The sequence below is a fragment of the Rhinoderma darwinii genome, chromosome 2 (genome assembly GCF_050947455.1).
Source record: "Rhinoderma darwinii isolate aRhiDar2 chromosome 2, aRhiDar2.hap1, whole genome shotgun sequence".
NCBI lineage: Eukaryota > Metazoa > Chordata > Amphibia > Anura > Rhinodermatidae > Rhinoderma > Rhinoderma darwinii.
This window is the reverse complement of record NC_134688.1, coordinates 287,300,495-287,318,696: the sequence shown is the minus strand read 5'-3', so window position 1 is coordinate 287,318,696 and position 18,202 is coordinate 287,300,495. Positions and strand designations below refer to the sequence as shown.

Genomic DNA, 18,202 nt, shown 5'->3' with positions numbered 1-18,202 from the left:
CAATGTATTCCCATATGGGATAATTGATTTGATGGGTAAATGAAGCTGTATGACTGGAAATATTTACACAGTTAAATAACCTACCGGGCCATACTGACTGGGTTCCAATTGTCTGTTTTTTCATATAAAATCTAACTTTACAATTGTAGAAATCTTTACATTTTTTGCCATCACTAACTCTCCTTTGTCATGCAGTCCACGTTCTGAGAGCTCCCAACCTCTAAGCCAGCAGCCTGCCAGCAAGGACCCAAAAGAAAAACGGTAAAGAACACAAAGTGTCATAATAATACTACAAGCTTTTCATATATAGTCTCATGCTCAACAACCTAGAATATAATATTCATATACTACATACATATTATATTTAGAAAGAACATTTGGTTTTCTTGCAATCCAAAAAGCATGCATGTTACCTTCAGCTAGTTTTTTTAAGAAAATTAAATTTCTCATAACTCCCATTTATCCTAAATTTCAGTGCTGAGGAGCATCATTCTGTAAACAAGAAGGCTTACAGGCAGCAAACTTGAAGTTTGCATTGCAGATTGGAAGAAATGGGATCAAGTAGATTTTTAAAGTATAAGAATAATAAGTTCTGGGTAATATCAGAGGCGTAGCTAGGTTCTCCAGCACCCGGGGCAAAGATTCAGTTTGGCGCCCCCCCAACCTCTTTCCCGACATCTCTTTCCCCCTCACCGTGTTTGTTTTCTCTACCAATCGACGTGTCATTTCTTTTTATGTAACGCGAGCATAAAAACATTTGTACATTTTAAAAGCAATATGGTTCTATACACAACACCAGAACCAAGCTCAGTACATATATACAGCACCAGCACAAATATAGCTCAATTTAGTGCAACCCCTGCTGTACAGGTTTGTATGGCGTAAAACTACAGCTCCCAGCATGGCCCGAACAATGATAAGGATATGCTGGGAGTTGCTGTTTCACAAAAAATAAATCCTATCATAATCATCTCACTGGAGATCATACAGTGACTACAGTGCTGATTAGGGGCAGAATAAACATTTACATTAAGTGACTCACCGGTGACGTCTCCGATTCTAGTTCTTTTTCTCCATCCGGTCCAGACCTCTATGATGACTTCTCCCGGTCACAGCCCATTTCTGCAGTTTTCCGCTCAGTTGTCTTCAGCTTCTCACTTTTCCAACATTTCATTATACCACACACTACGCCCCTTAATATAATACACTGCACCTCTACTTATAATAGCACCATACACCGTGTCCCACACACACACACACACACACACTGTGCCCCCTGTAGATAGTGTCTGCCATAGAGCACCCTGTAGATAGTGCCCCCATATAGCCCACCCCTGTATATAATGTCCCACAAATAACTCCCCCTATAGTGCTCTACAGATAGCCCACCCCTGTATATAGCCCCCTGTAGATATATCCCAGCCCTGTATATAGTGCTCCACGTATAGCCCAACCCTGTATCTAGCCCCCTGTAGATATAGCCCACCCCTGTATATAGTGCTCCACAGATAGCCCACCCCTGTATATAGCCGCCCTGTAGATATAGCCCACCCCTGTATATAGCCCCCCTGTAGATATAGCCCACCCCTGTATATAGTGCTCCACATATAGTCCACCCCTGTATATAGTGCTCCACATATAGTCCACCCCTGTATATAGTGTTTCACAGATAGCCCACCCCTGTATATAGCCCACCTGTACATATAGTCCACCCCTGTATATAGTGCTCCACTAGATAGTCCACCCCTGTATATAGTGCTCCACAGATAGCCCACCCCTGTGGGTGGACTATATGTAGAGCGGGGCTATATACAGGGGTGGGCTTTCTGTGGAGCACTATAGGGGGAGCTATTTGTGGGATACTATATACAGGGGTGGGCTATATCTACAGGGGGACTATATACAGGGGTGGGCTATATCTACAGGGGGACTATATCTACAGGGGGACTATATCTACAGAGGGGCTATATCTACAGGGGGCTATATGTACAGGGGGGCTATATCTACAGGGGGGCTATATCTACAGGGGGACTATATCTACAGGGGCGGGCTATATCTACAGGGGGACTATATCTACAGGGGTGGGCTATATATACAGGGGTGGGCTATATCTACAGGGGTGGGCTATATCTACAGGGGTGGGCTATATACAGGGATCGGCGATCTATGGAGCACTATATACAGGGGTGGGCTATAGCTACAGGGGGGGTATATACTATATAGCCCCCCCTGTAGCTATAGCCCACCCCTGTATCTGGTGCTCCATATATAGCACCCCCTGTAGATAGACACCCCTCATAGATAAAGCCCCCCGCGTGTAGCTAAAGCCCCCCCCCCGTAGATAAAGTCCCCCTTGTAGATAAAGCCCCCCCCCCCGTGTAGACAAAGTCCCCCGTAGATAAAGTCCCCCCGTAGATAAAGTCCCCCCGTAGATAAAGGCCCCCCGTGTAGACAAAGTCCCCCCCCGCTCCGTAGATAAAGTCAACCCCTGTAGATAAAGTTCCCCCCGTAGATACAGCCACACACTTTAATTACAATTAAAAAAAATATTTAAACTCACCTTAATCTCGCTCCCACTCCGTCCGGCAGCCATAGAGACCTGCTCTCTTCTGCGCAGGTCTCCTGGGGGTTGAACGCAGCATCTATGAAAGGCGCTGATTGGCTGGGCAGGATGACGTTCCCTGTCAATCAGCGCCTTTCATTGACGGAAGCTTCACTAGTACAAAAGGTACCAGTCGCTTCACTGATGCAAAAGCGCTGAATAGCCGGGCACGTTCCGTGCCCAGTCATTCATTGCTTCTAATTGTACCTGTGTCCTATAGACACAGGTACAATTATAGTGCAGGAGGAGGTGGCACTGGCGCCCCCCTCTAAGTTGCGCCCGGGGCACATGCCCCGCCTGCCCCCCCTAGCTACGCCCCTGGGTAATATTATAAATCTTATGCAAACCCAATCTATGTAGGTTATCTATTGCTATTGTCTTCACATTGTCCTATGGATATGTTATTAGTGTCCCCATCCACCAGTGAGTGATTACTCAGGGGACATTTGTCTGCATGTAAAGGATCTGCCAGGCACTGCTTCAGGGTTAACTCCCAGAATTAATCAGTCAACACCTGAGTGTACATCCCTGAGACAGACACCAGCTTCCTCCACTCAGGCTGGCAGGCTTAGGAGTGGGAGAGCCTATCGCAACCTGGCCAGACTCAGCTAGCTCCCGCCCTCGGTCTATTTAAGCCTGCTCTTCCTGTCCATCTGTGCTTGTGAATTCTTTCCCTGAGGTTTCCTGGCCCAGCTACAGCTCCTGCTACTTTTTGATCCTGCTCCATACAGACCCCGGCTTACCGACTACTCTTCTGCTTTTCGCTTTGTACCTCGCACTCTCCTGGCTTGACTCGGCTCGTTCACTACTCTGTTGCTCACGGTGTTTCCGCGAGCAACTGCCCATTTCCCTTGCTTGTGTTCCCTTGTTTGTTTGTCGTGTTTGTCATGCACTTACTGAGCGCAGGGACCGCCGCCCAGTTGTACCCCGTCGTCTAGGGCGGGTCGTTGCAAGTAGGCAGGGACAGAGTGGCGGGTAGATTAGGGCTCACTTGTCCGTTTCCCTACCCCCCCCACCATTACAAATTCACAAGCCCTATACCTAGTCTACCCTGGTCCCTGACACCATTATGGAACCCCGTGAAACCCTGGCTCAGCAAATGCAGGGTCTCTCCCTACAGGTCCAGGCCCTGGCTCAGAGGGTCAACCAGCCTGAGACTACCTTGGTAGTTCCCCTCACCGCACCCCTTGAACCCCACCTCAAGTTGCCCGACCGGTTCTCAGGTGACCGGAGGGCTTTTCTCTCCTTTCGGGAGAGTTGTAAGCTTTACTTTCGCTTAAAGCCTCACTCCTCAGGTTCTGAGAGCCAGCGGGTGGGTATAATTATGTCCCGGCTCCAGGAAGGGCCCCAAGAGTGGGCCTTCTCCTTGGCTCCTGGCGCCCCTGAACTTTCCTCCGTTGATTGTTTCTTTTCTGCCCTCGGACTTATTTATGACGAGACTGACAGAACTGCCTTTGCCGAGAGTCAGCTGGTGACCTTACGTCAGGGTAAGAGACCTGTTGAGGAGTATTGCTCTGACTTTCGGAAGTGGTGCGTAGCTTCTCGGTGGAATGACCCTGCCTTAAGGTGCCAGTTTAGGTTGGGTCTGTCGAACGCCCTGAAAGACCTGCTAGTTAGTTATCCCTCTTCTGACTCCTTAGACCAGGTTATGGCTTTAGTGGTACGACTTGACCGACGTCTCAGGGAACGACAACGTGAACGTTTATGTGTTTTTTCCTCCGACTCCCCCATGATGCCTCCCGAAGTCCCGTTGCTTCGTTTCTCCCCTAAAGACTCAGAAATACCTATGCAACTCGGGGCCTCCGTGTCCCCTCAACAACGTAGAGAATTCCGCAGGAAGAATGGTCTCTGCTTCTACTGTGGGGATGTCAAGCATCAAGTAAACAACTGTCCCAAGCGTAAGAATGCTGCCAGAGAGCTCCCGCGTCTAAGTGATCATCGGGGAGGTCACTTGGGCGCACAGGTATTTCCCGTAAATATGAAACGTACTAAGATATTGCTTCCCTTTCAGGTCTCGTTTGGTGGTAGGTCTGCTACCGGCAGTGCCTTCGTGGATTCAGGGTCCTCTACTAATATCATGTCTGTGGAATTTGCTATGTCTCTCGCTATGCCTCTGATTGATTTGCCTAAACCTGTTCCGGTAGTGGGTATCGACTCCACTCCTCTTGCTAATGGTTATTTTACACAGCATACCCCTGTTTTTGAACTCCTTGTTGGCTCCATGCATTTGGAGCAATGCTCTGTACTATTGATGCAGGGATTATCGTACGATTTGGTTCTAGGTCTTCCCTGGTTGCAGTTGCATAATCCTACGTTTGACTGGAATACTGGGGAGCTAACCAAATGGGGTAATGAATGTTGTACGTCATGTTTTTCTGTTAATTCTATTTCTCCCCCTAAGGAGGTGAATACGCTACCCGAGTTTGTTCAGGACTTCGCTGATGTTTTCTCTAAAGAGGCCTCCGAAGTATTACCGCCTCATAGAGAATACGATTGCGCTATCGAATTGGTACCAGGAGCTAAGCTTCCTAAGGGTAGGATATTTAACCTTTCTTGTCCCGAACGTGAAGCCATGAGGGAGTATATCCAGGAATCCCTGGCCAAGGGTTACATTCGTCCCTCTTCTTCTCCGGTAGGTGCTGGCTTCTTCTTCGTAGGGAAGAAGGATGGGGGTCTTAGGCCATGCATTGACTACCGTGGCCTGAATAAGGTCACGGTAAGGAACCAGTATCCCCTTCCTTTGATTCCTGATCTCTTTAATCAGGTTCAGGGGGCCCAATGGTTCTCTAAATTGGATCTACGGGGGGCGTATAACCTTATTCGCATCAAAGAGGGGGATGAGTGGAAGACTGCGTTTAACACGCCCGAAGGCCATTTCGAATACCTCGTCATGCCCTTTGGGTTGTGCAATGCCCCTGCGGTCTTCCAGAACTTCATAAATGAGATTTTGAGAAATTACCTGGGGATATTTCTTGTAGTGTACCTTGATGACATATTGGTGTTTTCCAGGGACTGGTCCTCCCACATAGAGCATGTCAGGAAAGTGCTCCAGGTCCTTCGAGAAAACAAACTGTTTGCCAAAATCGAAAAATGTGTATTTGGGGTACAGGAGATACCATTTTTAGGTCAAATCCTCACTCCTCATGAATTCCGCATGGACCCTGCCAAGGTTCAGGCTGTGGCTGAATGGGTCCAACCTGCCTCCCTGAAAGCGCTACAGTGTTTTTTGGGGTTCGCTAACTATTACAGGAGATTTATTGCTAACTTCTCGGTCGTCGCTAAGCCTCTTACGGACCTCACTCGCAAGGGTGCTGATGTCCTCCATTGGCCCCCTGAGGCCGTCCAGGCTTTTGAGACCCTCAAGAAGTACTTTATCTCGGCCCCCGTGCTGGTTCAGCCCAACCAAAGGGAGCCATTTATTGTGGAGGTTGACGCGTCCGAGGTGGGAGTGGGGGCCGTCTTGTCCCAGGGTACCAGCTCCCTCACCCATCTCCGCCCCTGTGCTTACTTTTCTAGGAAGTTTTCGCCCACGGAGTGTAACTATGATATTGGCAACCGCGAACTTTTAGCCATTAAATGGGCATTTGAAGAGTGGCGCCACTTCCTGGAGGGGGCTAGGCACCAGGTAACGGTCCTTACCGACCACAAGAATCTGGTTTTCCTAGAATCTGCCCGGAGGCTAAACCCGAGACAAGCTCGATGGGCGTTGTTTTTTACCAGATTCAATTTTTTGGTTACCTATAGGGCCGGGTCTAAAAATATTAAGGCGGATGCACTGTCGCGTAGCTTCATGGCCAGCCCTCCTTCGGAGGAAGATCCTGTTTGTATTTTGCCTCCAGGTATAGTCATTTCCTCTATCGAGTCCGATTTAGTCTCTGAAATTGCTGCTGATCAAGGTTCAGCTCCTGGGAACCTTCCTGAGAACAAGCTGTTTGTTCCCCTGCAATTCCGGCTAAGGGTACTTAGGGAAAATCACGACTCCGCACTATCTGGCCATCCAGGCATCCTGGGTACCAAACACCTCATTACCAGAAATTATTGGTGGCCTGGTTTGCCTAAAGACGTTAAGGCCTACGTCGCCGCCTGTGAGGTTTGTGCCAGGTCCAAGACTCCCAGGTCCCGACCAGCGGGCTTACTGCGTTCGTTGCCCATTCCCCAGAGACCTTGGACACATATCTCCATGGATTTTATCACCGATTTGCCTCCATCCCAAGGCAAGTCGGTGGTGTGGGTGGTGGTAGACCGCTTCAGTAAAATGTGCCACTTTGTGCCCCTCAAGAAACTACCCAACGCCAAGACGTTGGCTACCTTGTTTATCAAACACATCCTGCGTCTCCATGGGGTCCCCGTCAATATTGTTTCTGACAGAGGGGTACAATTTGTTTCATTGTTTTGGAGAGCCTTCTGTAATAAGTTGGGGATTGATCTGTCCTTCTCCTCTGCCTTCCATCCTGAAACCAATGGCCAAACGGAGAGGACTAATCAGTCTCTAGAACAATACTTAAGATGTTTTGTCGCTGACTGTCAATTTGATTGGGTTTCTTTCATTCCCCTCGCCGAATTTTCCCTTAATAACCGGGTCAGTAACTCGTCAGGGGTCTCTCCCTTTTTCTGTAATTTTGGGTTTAATCCACGGTTCTCCTCCGTTTCACCTGGTTGTTCCAACAATCCCGAGGTGGAGGTCGTTCATCGGGATCTGTGCACAGTCTGGGCCCAGGTTCAGAAGAACCTAGAGGCGTCCCAGAGCATACAGAAGGCTCAGGCCGATAGAAGACGTTCTGCTAACCCCCTGTTTGTGGTCGGGGATCTGGTGTGGTTGTCATCCAGGAACTTGCGTCTCAAGGTTCCGTCCAAAAAGTTTGCTCCCCGGTTTATTGGGCCGTATAAGGTCATTGAGGTCCTCAGTCCTGTCTCTTTCCGGCTGGAGTTACCCCCGTCTTTTCGTATACACAATGTGTTTCATGCCTCCCTCCTGAAACGCTGCTCCCCGTCCTTGGCCCCCTCGAGGAAACCTCCTGTTCCCGTCCTCACCCCTGAGGGGGTGGAATTTGAGGTGGCCAGGATCGTGGACAGCAAGATGGTCCAAGGCTCCCTCCAGTACCTGGTCCATTGGAGAGGATACGGGCCCGAGGAGAGGACTTGGGTACCCGCCCGGGATGTTCACGCTGGGGTATTGGTCAGGAGGTTCCACCTGCGTTTCCCCAGTAAGCCAGGTCCACTTAGAAAGGGTCCGGTGGCCCCTCATAAAAGGGGGGGTACTGTAAAGGATCTGCCAGGCACTGCTTCAGGGTTAACTCCCAGAATTAATCAGTCAACACCTGAGTGTACATCCCTGAGACAGACACCAGCTTCCTCCACTCAGGCTGGCAGGCTTAGGAGTGGGAGAGCCTATCGCAACCTGGCCAGACTCAGCTAGCTCCCGCCCTCGGTCTATTTAAGCCTGCTCTTCCTGTCCATCTGTGCTTGTGAATTCTTTCCCTGAGGTTTCCTGGCCCAGCTACAGCTCCTGCTACTTTTTGATCCTGCTCCATACAGACCCCGGCTTACCGACTACTCTTCTGCTTTTCGCTTTGTACCTCGCACTCTCCTGGCTTGACTCGGCTCGTTCACTACTCTGTTGCTCACGGTGTTTCCGCGAGCAACTGCCCATTTCCCTTGCTTGTGTTCCCTTGTTTGTTTGTCGTGTTTGTCATGCACTTACTGAGCGCAGGGACCGCCGCCCAGTTGTACCCCGTCGTCTAGGGCGGGTCGTTGCAAGTAGGCAGGGACAGAGTGGCGGGTAGATTAGGGCTCACTTGTCCGTTTCCCTACCCCCCCCACCATTACACTGCAACTGTTTTGGTTGTTCAGTAGATCTCCAGCAGATTTTTAGAAAATAAAGTATTGATGTCTTTTTCTGGACTGAGCTCTAATTGGGTCAATTGTTACCCACTCAGTATGGGGTGTAAGAATGGATGGGAAAGTTGGATGAACTCTGCCTAGCTGCATGAGTGGACATGTGAGGCGTTGTAGCTTTTCTGATAGGCCACTAATCTGTATACAGTGCATGTAATCTCTCCCGCAATCCTCCAAGTTGGCGGAGGAGCTGTTTAGTTTCAGCACATATACCATTAAAATATTGACAGCTATAAGTCTTCTAGCAATTTACATAAGCAGATGCATCTTACTTTCCTATCATAGAGCATAAGATTTACCTTTTCATGACAGGACTAATCTGTTCTCCTTTGCAGTGATTGCCTTGGAAGTGATTCTCCACCTCAAAATCAGCAAAAAAAAGACAAGGACGCAAAGCTGAAACGGTAAAGCTGTCTATACATGATAACATCTGTAGCAGTAAAAACTATTTCCTAGTTTCAATGTGTTAATCAAAATTACTTTATCTTCTTTTCTTGAGTTATCTGCCTATTAATAAATGTCAGAATACTATTTTATACTGTATCCAAACCCACTGTCTGAAGTGTAACTTAAAGCTCCAGACCCCCAATACAAAATCTGTAACAAGGCCTGTGCGTGTTGTGGCCCCCACAGGCAATAGGGCTTGGGTTGAACTACCACCTCTGCACCTCGTATAGCTGCTCACATCATAACTTTCTCCATGAATAAATCTATCTAAACCTTATAGGGAGACATCTCTTCAAAATTAAGGAACAAGCCCATACTAAATGGCAATGACTATAATGTTAATATTGTTATCCCTACAAGAAGGATCATTCCGAGTATAATATAACCTGCAGGGCTGCCGTAGATGTCAAATTACTTCTATATGTTGGGCAGGAGGAATCACCTAAATACAGGCTGCCATTTTTTCTTGCTCACTGTTTTGCAGGCCCAGGCCATCGTAATAGGGTTTAATAGTACAGACCATTGCAAGAATACAGGCTGTCATAAACAACTTCAAATTCCTTGCAGCCCTGAAGGTTTTCATGGGATCACTACTGCTTGTAAAGAGATTGTATTTAATAAAATGTTCTCATATAACGAATGTATTGTAATATATGGTAATATATGCAAGGTAAATACCTATACATGCTGACCCATCTTGACTTTTTAATGAGATTAGTGATTCATTTTAATTAAAGCCTCATAATTGATCACATTGATTGGTAGAATAGAGGATATTGGGTTTGTGTTTATCAAATATCACGTAAAGATATCTGGAGGGCACCAGTTGCCATCTACTAACCCAACAATGGAATCAGTGCTGTTAATTCATCACCAAAGGTAGTTGACAGGTCATTTTAGCTGAAATTTTGCTGAAGATCCTTCATATGATGTACTTGGTAGCTGCAATCAGTGTCTCCCTAATGTTTCCGAGGGTTTGGAGAGGTGGTCATGCAAAACATTTAACTTCTTTTGGACATCCATCTGTGCTCTCAAATTGGAAGTACTACATATTCCTCTTCATAAACAACCCTTGGTCTGCCTTTTGGGTGATAGACCCCTTAATATAAGGCATGCTGGGTTTAAATTAATTAAATTCATATTATTGGCAGCTCGCATTTATATTGCGATAATATTGAAGCTGTCTGATTTATCTATCCCTGAGGTAAAATGAGGAAAAAGAGAATTGCTATTTATGAAAAAATTGAGGCTATAAGAAATGTTTTTGTTGAGTTTTATCACCAAATATGGCAGCCTTGGCTGTCCTTCTCCCACTCAAACTTATATTATTATATAACTTTGTGATAGCAATCTTGATTTTCCCTCATGGTTAACCCCTCTTTAGTAATCTCTAAGGGCCGGTTCACATCAGCGTTCGCTTTCCGTTAAGGGGTTCCGTCGGAGGTTTCCGTCGTGGAACCCCTCAACGGAAAGTCAAACGGAAACCTTAGCCTCCGTTTGATATCAATGGTGACGGAAACATTGCTAATAGTTTCTGTTTGTCACCATTCCGGCATGTTTTTGTGATGGAATCAATAGTGCAGTCGACTGCGCTATTGATTCAGTCGAAAAAACGGAAACCTGCTAGAACAGTGACAAACGGAATTCATTAGCAATGTTTCCGTTACCATTGATATCAATTGTGATGCAAACAGAAGCTAAGGTTTGACTCAGACGGAACCCCTGAACAGAAAGCCAACGCTGATGTGAACCGGCCCTAAGGCCCCATGCACACGACCGTGCCCGCAATCACGGCCCGCGATTGCGGGCACGGCCGGCCGCTGACTGACAGCCGCATTTTCGGGCCGTGCTCCCATACAAAGTATGGGAGCACGGCCCGCAAAATGCGAAAGAACGGACATGTTCCATAATTCCCGGAACATTTCAACGGCACTGACACCCTTCCGTAGTGCTACTGAAAGGTGTCAGTGTTCAATGAAAGTGAATGGCTCCGTTTTTGCTATGTCTTACTTCTTCGGACACACTGGAGAGATTTGTTTCTTAGTTAATTATACTTTCGGATTTTATATGGGTCTATTCATGTAATCCCTGCGACTTGTTAACTAAATTTTCATGTATGATCGATGGTACCTGATACTGTCACATTGTAACATCTTAACCTCCAAACATGAAAAGTCGTTTATTATAATATATACAGCCAAGGTTTATTTTTCTATTAGAGTATGCAAGCATTGGTAATTACTTGGTTGAAAGGACAAACTTAATGTAAAGCAGATTAATATCATTACTGACACTTGGAATTATTTCCTAACATGATTAATATATTGATATCCTCTTTGCAGAAGCCATTCAACTGATGTTCAGTCTTCGTCCCATATTTCTAAGAAGCTAGAAAGGTAAGCTTAGTGTAACGCCTCATGTGCAGAGGTGTATTATGGCTTCGCACAAGCAAGTTGTATGGAGCCATAATACAGAGCCCACAGAACTCTATTAAGCCCTACTGTAACAATTTAATACAGAGGAATACTGTATTACATTGCATATTACAGGGGTATTCTCCCTAAGAAGCATTGTTCTAGTAGAGAATATCTCTGTGATATGGTGCCGTATGGAGACTCCATGTGCCTCCATACAAGAAAAGTGCAAACATTACTAATGATTTATTTATCTCTTCACTAGGCGACTTTCTTTAAACACTTCTCTTCCATCATCATCTGGTTCTAAAAGTTCCAATAACAACAAAGAGGAAAGGTAGACCTATAACATTAACTAATATAATGTCACAAAGATTGTTCTAAGGTTTATCTCTATTCAGTGTCTCCCTAGTAATCTAGCCATATTCCACATCCTCATTTTTTCAGGAGACACTCCATGTCTTCACCGACTTTGTCAAGTCGTAATGGATCACTTCCATCATCATCCGCTAGTTCGAAAAGTTCCAGTAACAACAAAGAAGAAAGGTAGAAGTGTTACATTAATTCATGAAGTGTTAAAGATTATTCTAAGGTTTATCCCTATTCAGACTCCTTAGTAATCTAGCCATATTCCACATCCTCATTTTTTCAGGAGACACTCCATGTCTTCACCAACTTTGTCGAGTCGTAATGGATCACTTCCATCATCTTCCGCTGGTTCGAAAAGTTCCAGTAACAACAAAGAAGAAAGGTAGAAGTGTTACATTAATTCATGAAGTGTTAGGGTATGTGCACACACACTAATTACGTCCGTAATTGACGGACATATTTCGGCCGCAAGTACCGGACCGAACACAGTGCAGGGAGCCGGGCTCCTAGCATCATAGTGATGTACGATGCTAGGAGTCCCTGCCTCGCTGCAGGACAACTGTCCCGTACTGTAATCATGATTACAGTACGGGACAGTAGTAACACGCAGAGGCAGGGACTCCTAGCGTCGTACATCACTATGATGCTAGGAGCCAGGCCCCCTGCAGTGTGTTCGGTCCGGGTCTTCCGGCCGAAATATGTTCCGTACATTACGGACGTAACATGGTCGTGTGAACCCAGCCTTAAAGATTATTCTAAGGTTTATCCCTATTCAGACTCCTTAGTAATCTAGCCATATTCGACATCCTCATTTTTTCAGGAAACATTCCATGTCTTCACCAACTTTGTCAAGTCGTAATGGATCACTTCCATCATCATCCGCTGGTTCGAAAAGTTCCAGTAACAACAAAGAAGAAAGGTAGAAGTGTTACATTAATTCATGAAGTGTTAAAAGATTATTCTAAGGTTTATCCCTATTCAGCCTCCTTAGTAATCTAGCCATATTCCACATCCTCATTTTTTCAGGAGACACTCCATGTCTTCACCAAATTTGTCAAGTCGTAATGGATCACTTCCATCATCATCCGCTGGATCTAAAAGCTCCAGTAACAACAAAGAAGAAAGGTAGAGATGTTAGATTAAGGCCCCATGCACACGAACGTAAGCCGCGGTCCGCAAAAATGGACCCATTCACTTTCATTGAACACGGACACCTTTTCGTAACGCTACGGATGGGTGTCCGTCCCATAGAAATGTTCCGAAAATTATGGAACATGTCCGTTCTTTCGCATTTTGTGGGCCGTGCTCCCATACTTTGTATGGGAGCACGGCCCGAAAATTCAGGTGGCAGTCGGCGGCCGGCCGTGCCCGGCGGCGGGCCGTGATTGCGGGCACGGTAGTGTGCATGGGGCCTAACTCATGAAGTCATAAAGATTGTTATAAGGTTTATCTCTACTCAGCCTCCTTAGTAATCTAGCCATATTCCACATCCTCATCTTTCCAGGAGACACTCTAAATCTTCACCAACTTTGTCAAGTCGGAATGGATCACTTCCGTCATCATCATCTGGTTCTAAAATTTCCAGCAACAACAAAGAGGAAGGGTAAAACTGTTACATTAACTAATGAAGTGATAAAGATTGTTATATGGTGTATCTCTATTCAGTCTCATTAGTAATCCATCTATAATAAACATTCTTATCTTTCCAGGAGACACTCCATGGCTTCACCAACTGTGTCAAGTCGCAATGGATCCAGCAAACTTCCCACAAACACCAAAGAGGAAAGGTGACAAGAACTTTGAAGTATCAACACAATGTTAATTAGGCTTGCTATGTATTTTCCTTTGAAGTAAAGCTTTGGTATTTTTCTAGACCCAGTGGTCCACTGGCATGTTCCCCCACTTGCAGTAGTCCTCCTTCATCTACTCTTCTATCAACGGGTTATGTGACAGGTAATTCCGTCAGAGACAAGTGTGTGGAGATGATCGCATCTGCTCTGAGGACTGATGGTAAGGATAAGAATTCACCTTTGATTATTTGTAGGTCCAACAAGTGCACTTAAAAAAAATCAACCACAACTAGTACAGACAGAGCATAATAGGAATTGCAATTAAAAAAATGAGCTTAATGTGGTTGGTTTAGAGTTAAAAGAGGGTGGTCAACTAGAAAGTGGTTACAAAGAGTATCTCTAACTCTAGAGTACCTGGTATTTCCATGAATTACAGCCCATTGATTTTAATGGGAAATGTGTAATTGGTCTTAAAGGCTTATCAATATGTGGCCAAACAAGACCATGGCCGACTTCTGACTCTGCATGGAAGACAAAAACTGAAAGGTAGTCAAATGATAAGTCTCAACATAAAATATTTTTCGCTGGTCAAAATTATTTTAGTGAGGCAGGTAAACCAGGTAAACAGCTCTCTCAAACTATTAATAAAAGATCATCGAATAATATTGTGCGTATTAGACGTCAGTTGGGAGAATTGATTTCTGACAGGCAGTGAGTTTCAGGAATATTTCTCATGTTTGTACGGATCCTCCGCTGGGACAGACTTCGCTGCTCTGGATAGTTATCATGCCCAGATTCCATTCCCCGCCCTCAGTAAGGCAGGAACGGAGATGCTTTATGCACCTGTATTGATTGACTAGCTGAAAGAAGTATTGTTTTCCTTCTCTGTAAAATGTTCCCCTGGAGCGGATGGTCTGCCTTTTGAAATTCTGGGGATGCCATTTTACCCCTGTTGTGGGAAGCATTAAAAATTGCAAATGAGGAGGGGAACCTCTGAAAATCAATGTCGGAAGCCATTATAATTCTTATGCCAAAAAAAGGTAAAAACACTTGTGAGAGGAAGGCTTAAGGCCTAGTACATTTTTCGGACTATAGGATGTACTTTTTGTCCTAGAATATGTGCTGTAATGTTGTGCCGCATCTTAAAGCCTGAAGGCACCAGTGTATGAAGAAGCAGGACACTGAGGTGCTTCAAAGGTCCTTGAAGTGCAGTGTAATGGAGGAAGCATGTCCTGTGCTGTGTGTAAAAAATCTCTGGGTTATGTGCTCACTGAACAGTCACATCTTACACACAGAATTCTGTCATCTCACGCAAATAACACTGACACTTGTACACACAGCACAGTAAATCTGAGCAGGTACTGATCTGCAAGGACCTTCTAGTCCCGTCCCCTCCTATGAACACCAGAAAGAGCAGGTTCATCACTATTAACCTCTGCCTCTCCACACCTCTGATGTCTGGTGAGTTCAGAGGAGGGTGAGAGCAGTATAGCTGCCAATATCTTGTATTTCCGTGGCTGACATTATATTGGGGCTCTGTAGCTGGCATTGTATAGAGGCATTGTTGCTGGCATTGTATGGAGGCACTGTGGCTGGCATTGTTATTGGACACTGTGGCTGGCATTGTTATGGGGCACTGTGGCTGGCATTGTATTTACACACTGGCTGGCATTCTTATGGGGCACTGTGGCGGGCATTGTATTGAGGCACTGTAGCTGGCATTGTATTGGGGCACTATGGTACTGTATCTATACCCTATTGTCTGAATATTACTCAGGAAATGTACAGTTAAAGACAAAAACCTTTTTCTCCTCTTTTATGCTACAAATTATGGGTGTGTCTTATCGTCTAGTGCGTCCTATAGTCCAAAAAATACGGTATATCCCTCCTTAACACAGATGTAAAGTTATAAGCGAAAATACTGGCAAATAGGCTTAAAATGGTCATAAATTCTATAATCCATGAGGATCAGAATTTTTTTATCACTGGTAGAAATGGGAGCAATAATATTCAGATTGTTTGCTAATATACAGTTGGACTAGAGTGGAACCTGCTCCATCCCGTCTTTAGACGCTACTAACATATGTGTTTGAATATTATGCCATTGATCTCGAAAATTAGAGGGAAGGTGCATATGTGGGCTAAATTCTTAAGGAGCGACAGAAAATCTCTTGTTAACATGGTCCTGCTTCCGCAATTTTTATATGTCTTATGATCTTGTCTGGTATGGATCAATAGTAAGATCTTTAAGATGATAGAAGTAATTATCAATGATCTTATATGGGGAGGAAAAGGGTTAAGAATAAACAGAAGTCTTATTGATTAAGGTAAGAGAGGGTGGTTAAGCCTTCCCTTGGATGCAGGGTGTCACGTTGGATACGTGGACCCACTGGGCCCTACCGCCTAGACAGTATGGCACAGGTCACAGTCTATAGTACGTATAGTGTACCTGTGGTAGGTCAGACAGTAGCAAGACAGGCTCGGCTGGGACTAGGCAGCAGGCAGGCGCCAGGCGTGGTGTAGCAGGCAGCAAGGTAGGAAGGGGCTGGACCCCTCTTATAGTCCAGGGCTCAAGGGCTAATTTTGTACTAATTTCAGGACCCGGCTGGGAGAAGCGGAAGTGAGCGCTGGCGTCTCCTGAGGAGGAGATGGAGACCAGCGCTCACAGTTCCATAGCTGCGGGCGTTAGGAGATAAGTGAGTCTGACAGCCCGAGGCCATGGGCATGACACAGGGTAACTTTTTGGCCGCTCAATTTCTATTTGTAGAGTGAGCTGGCAGAACTCTACCGCCCTTAACCCCTATCCGCACGACTAAGTAACTCGTCACTGCGGGAGGTTACTTCCCGCATGAGGACGTACAGTTACTGAGTTTTTTCCGGTGCACACTGTCGGCGACAGTGTGCACCGGGAACCGAGAGGTCAGCTGTCTCCGACAGCTGACACTCCACTCTTGCAGGCCAGCGGTCCTTTGCCGCTGATTTCGGCGAATTAACCCCTTAAATTCGGCGATCGGTTGCAATTTTGCTAAAGAAAGGGTAGTGAATTAGTCACTTAAATTTGATGCATCAAGAGGGTTTAAATTAATGTTGATTTTTTTTTTTTTTAATGAATGTCTCTTTTACATGCTTTATCAAGTCACCCTGATCAACTTGGACTTGGAGATTGTCATCACGTATACTCACCTGTTTATAGTATTTACTCTATCGGGAAATTGACTCTGCAAGTGTGAACTTGCCCCTTGTAAATATAAATGTAAAAGTTTCCAAAAAATTGGTATTGATACTGCTATCTAATTGGGTTTGTGAAGAACTAATACATTGTAGACCAATATTATGATTATTGTATGTCTCCATTATAGACATAGGATTAATAAATATATCTTTTTTTATGGACCTCATCCTGTTATTAATGTCAACTAGTCTTAATTCACCACAGTCTCCATAAAAAGGGGTATTAACACTGCTAGTTTGGATGGCAAATCATTGTGTTGTGTCCCATGACAACATGGACAGCGTATGTGAGACAGGTAATGCCTATGAGGAGACATCATTTGATGACATCTCAACATGTCTATTGCTAAAAGTAAATAAAGCTTACCCCTGGCGCCTGTATATGACTGCTGAAGCATGGTGAACACACATCCTATATTTAGGGATTGGAGATATATGATGATGCCCGTTATCGGAGGACGGTTAATATTGCCTTCACTATCCAAGACTGATAACATTGTTTTCATTGATGCAATTTGAACTATGGAATAAATTGTTATTCGTAATATTTATCTAAGATTTAAACCATATAAAATTCTCCTAATGAACCTACATAAAGTAGGAGAAATGCTTTGAGATAAGAATAATGGATGGTTTTATCCTTTTGAAGAGAAATGACCAACTAGTATCTTGGGCTTTTCCGTTTTGGAGAAAATTAAAGAAACTCGGTTAAAAAAAATGCCTTTACGTTACTGAGATATGACCATTAACGGTATAAGGTTTTATGGTTTGATTTTGTTAACTTGAGTCTCCCACAAATTAGTAGAGTTTCTCTAGAGAAGTGACTAATGTGGACACTGAGGGAGAGGTCAGAGAGCGGGGTTGCCCTTTTTGTAGGTTATTGGGCATATGAGGAAATCTTGTTTCCTCCGGAATTTCCGACAGCACATATATGGGTGTGTATAAAATTGAGGGGGGTTATTATTACATGTATGTCTTATAGGCTTTATTGTGTTTTATTTATAATGTACTAAAGGCTTTGTCATAGCAAAAGGAGAGTTGTTCATTTTTCAGTGACTTTTTTGTTAAAAGTACCTACCATCTTGAATTTGGGCTCCCAAATCCAAACTAATTGCTCGGCACAGTGATTTTGACTGTTCTAACAAAGGGATTTGTCCTAAGCAGACAGCCCCTTTAATAAATAAGGTCTTCCATCAAAGTTATAAATTCAACAATATCATTTCTTTTAGCACTTTGACGGCTGACCAACCAACAGTCTGAACAAAAAACTTGTTTATAGTAGACAATACGTTGTAATTATTCACACTGAAGAGCATATTGTACTCTTGTATATTCATGTAATGAGAATGTAATGTTTACAGTTTATAAAAAATCATTGCTACCTCAATGGAAGCAAATGATATCAAGATTTGCAGTGAGGTCAGCATAAAAGAAACTGTTACTCTCTGTTAGGG

The 18,202-nt window shown here is 44.8% G+C and overlaps 1 protein-coding gene across 1 annotated transcript in view; it reads left to right on the top strand.

The window, feature by feature from the left end:
- The window catches only part of LOC142743039 (uncharacterized), an 83,890-nt gene that overhangs the window by 23,810 nt on the left and 41,878 nt on the right, over positions 1 to 18,202 (top strand). The window contains exons 7-17 of the mRNA XM_075853405.1: positions 196 to 261; positions 8,833 to 8,901; positions 11,287 to 11,340; positions 11,624 to 11,695; positions 11,806 to 11,904; positions 12,011 to 12,109; positions 12,548 to 12,646; positions 12,754 to 12,852; positions 13,232 to 13,330; positions 13,437 to 13,514; positions 13,601 to 13,737. Of these exons, the coding sequence (XP_075709520.1) occupies positions 196 to 261; positions 8,833 to 8,901; positions 11,287 to 11,340; positions 11,624 to 11,695; positions 11,806 to 11,904; positions 12,011 to 12,109; positions 12,548 to 12,646; positions 12,754 to 12,852; positions 13,232 to 13,330; positions 13,437 to 13,514; positions 13,601 to 13,737 (971 nt within the window). The remainder of the gene's footprint in view (positions 1 to 195; positions 262 to 8,832; positions 8,902 to 11,286; positions 11,341 to 11,623; positions 11,696 to 11,805; positions 11,905 to 12,010; positions 12,110 to 12,547; positions 12,647 to 12,753; positions 12,853 to 13,231; positions 13,331 to 13,436; positions 13,515 to 13,600; positions 13,738 to 18,202) is intronic.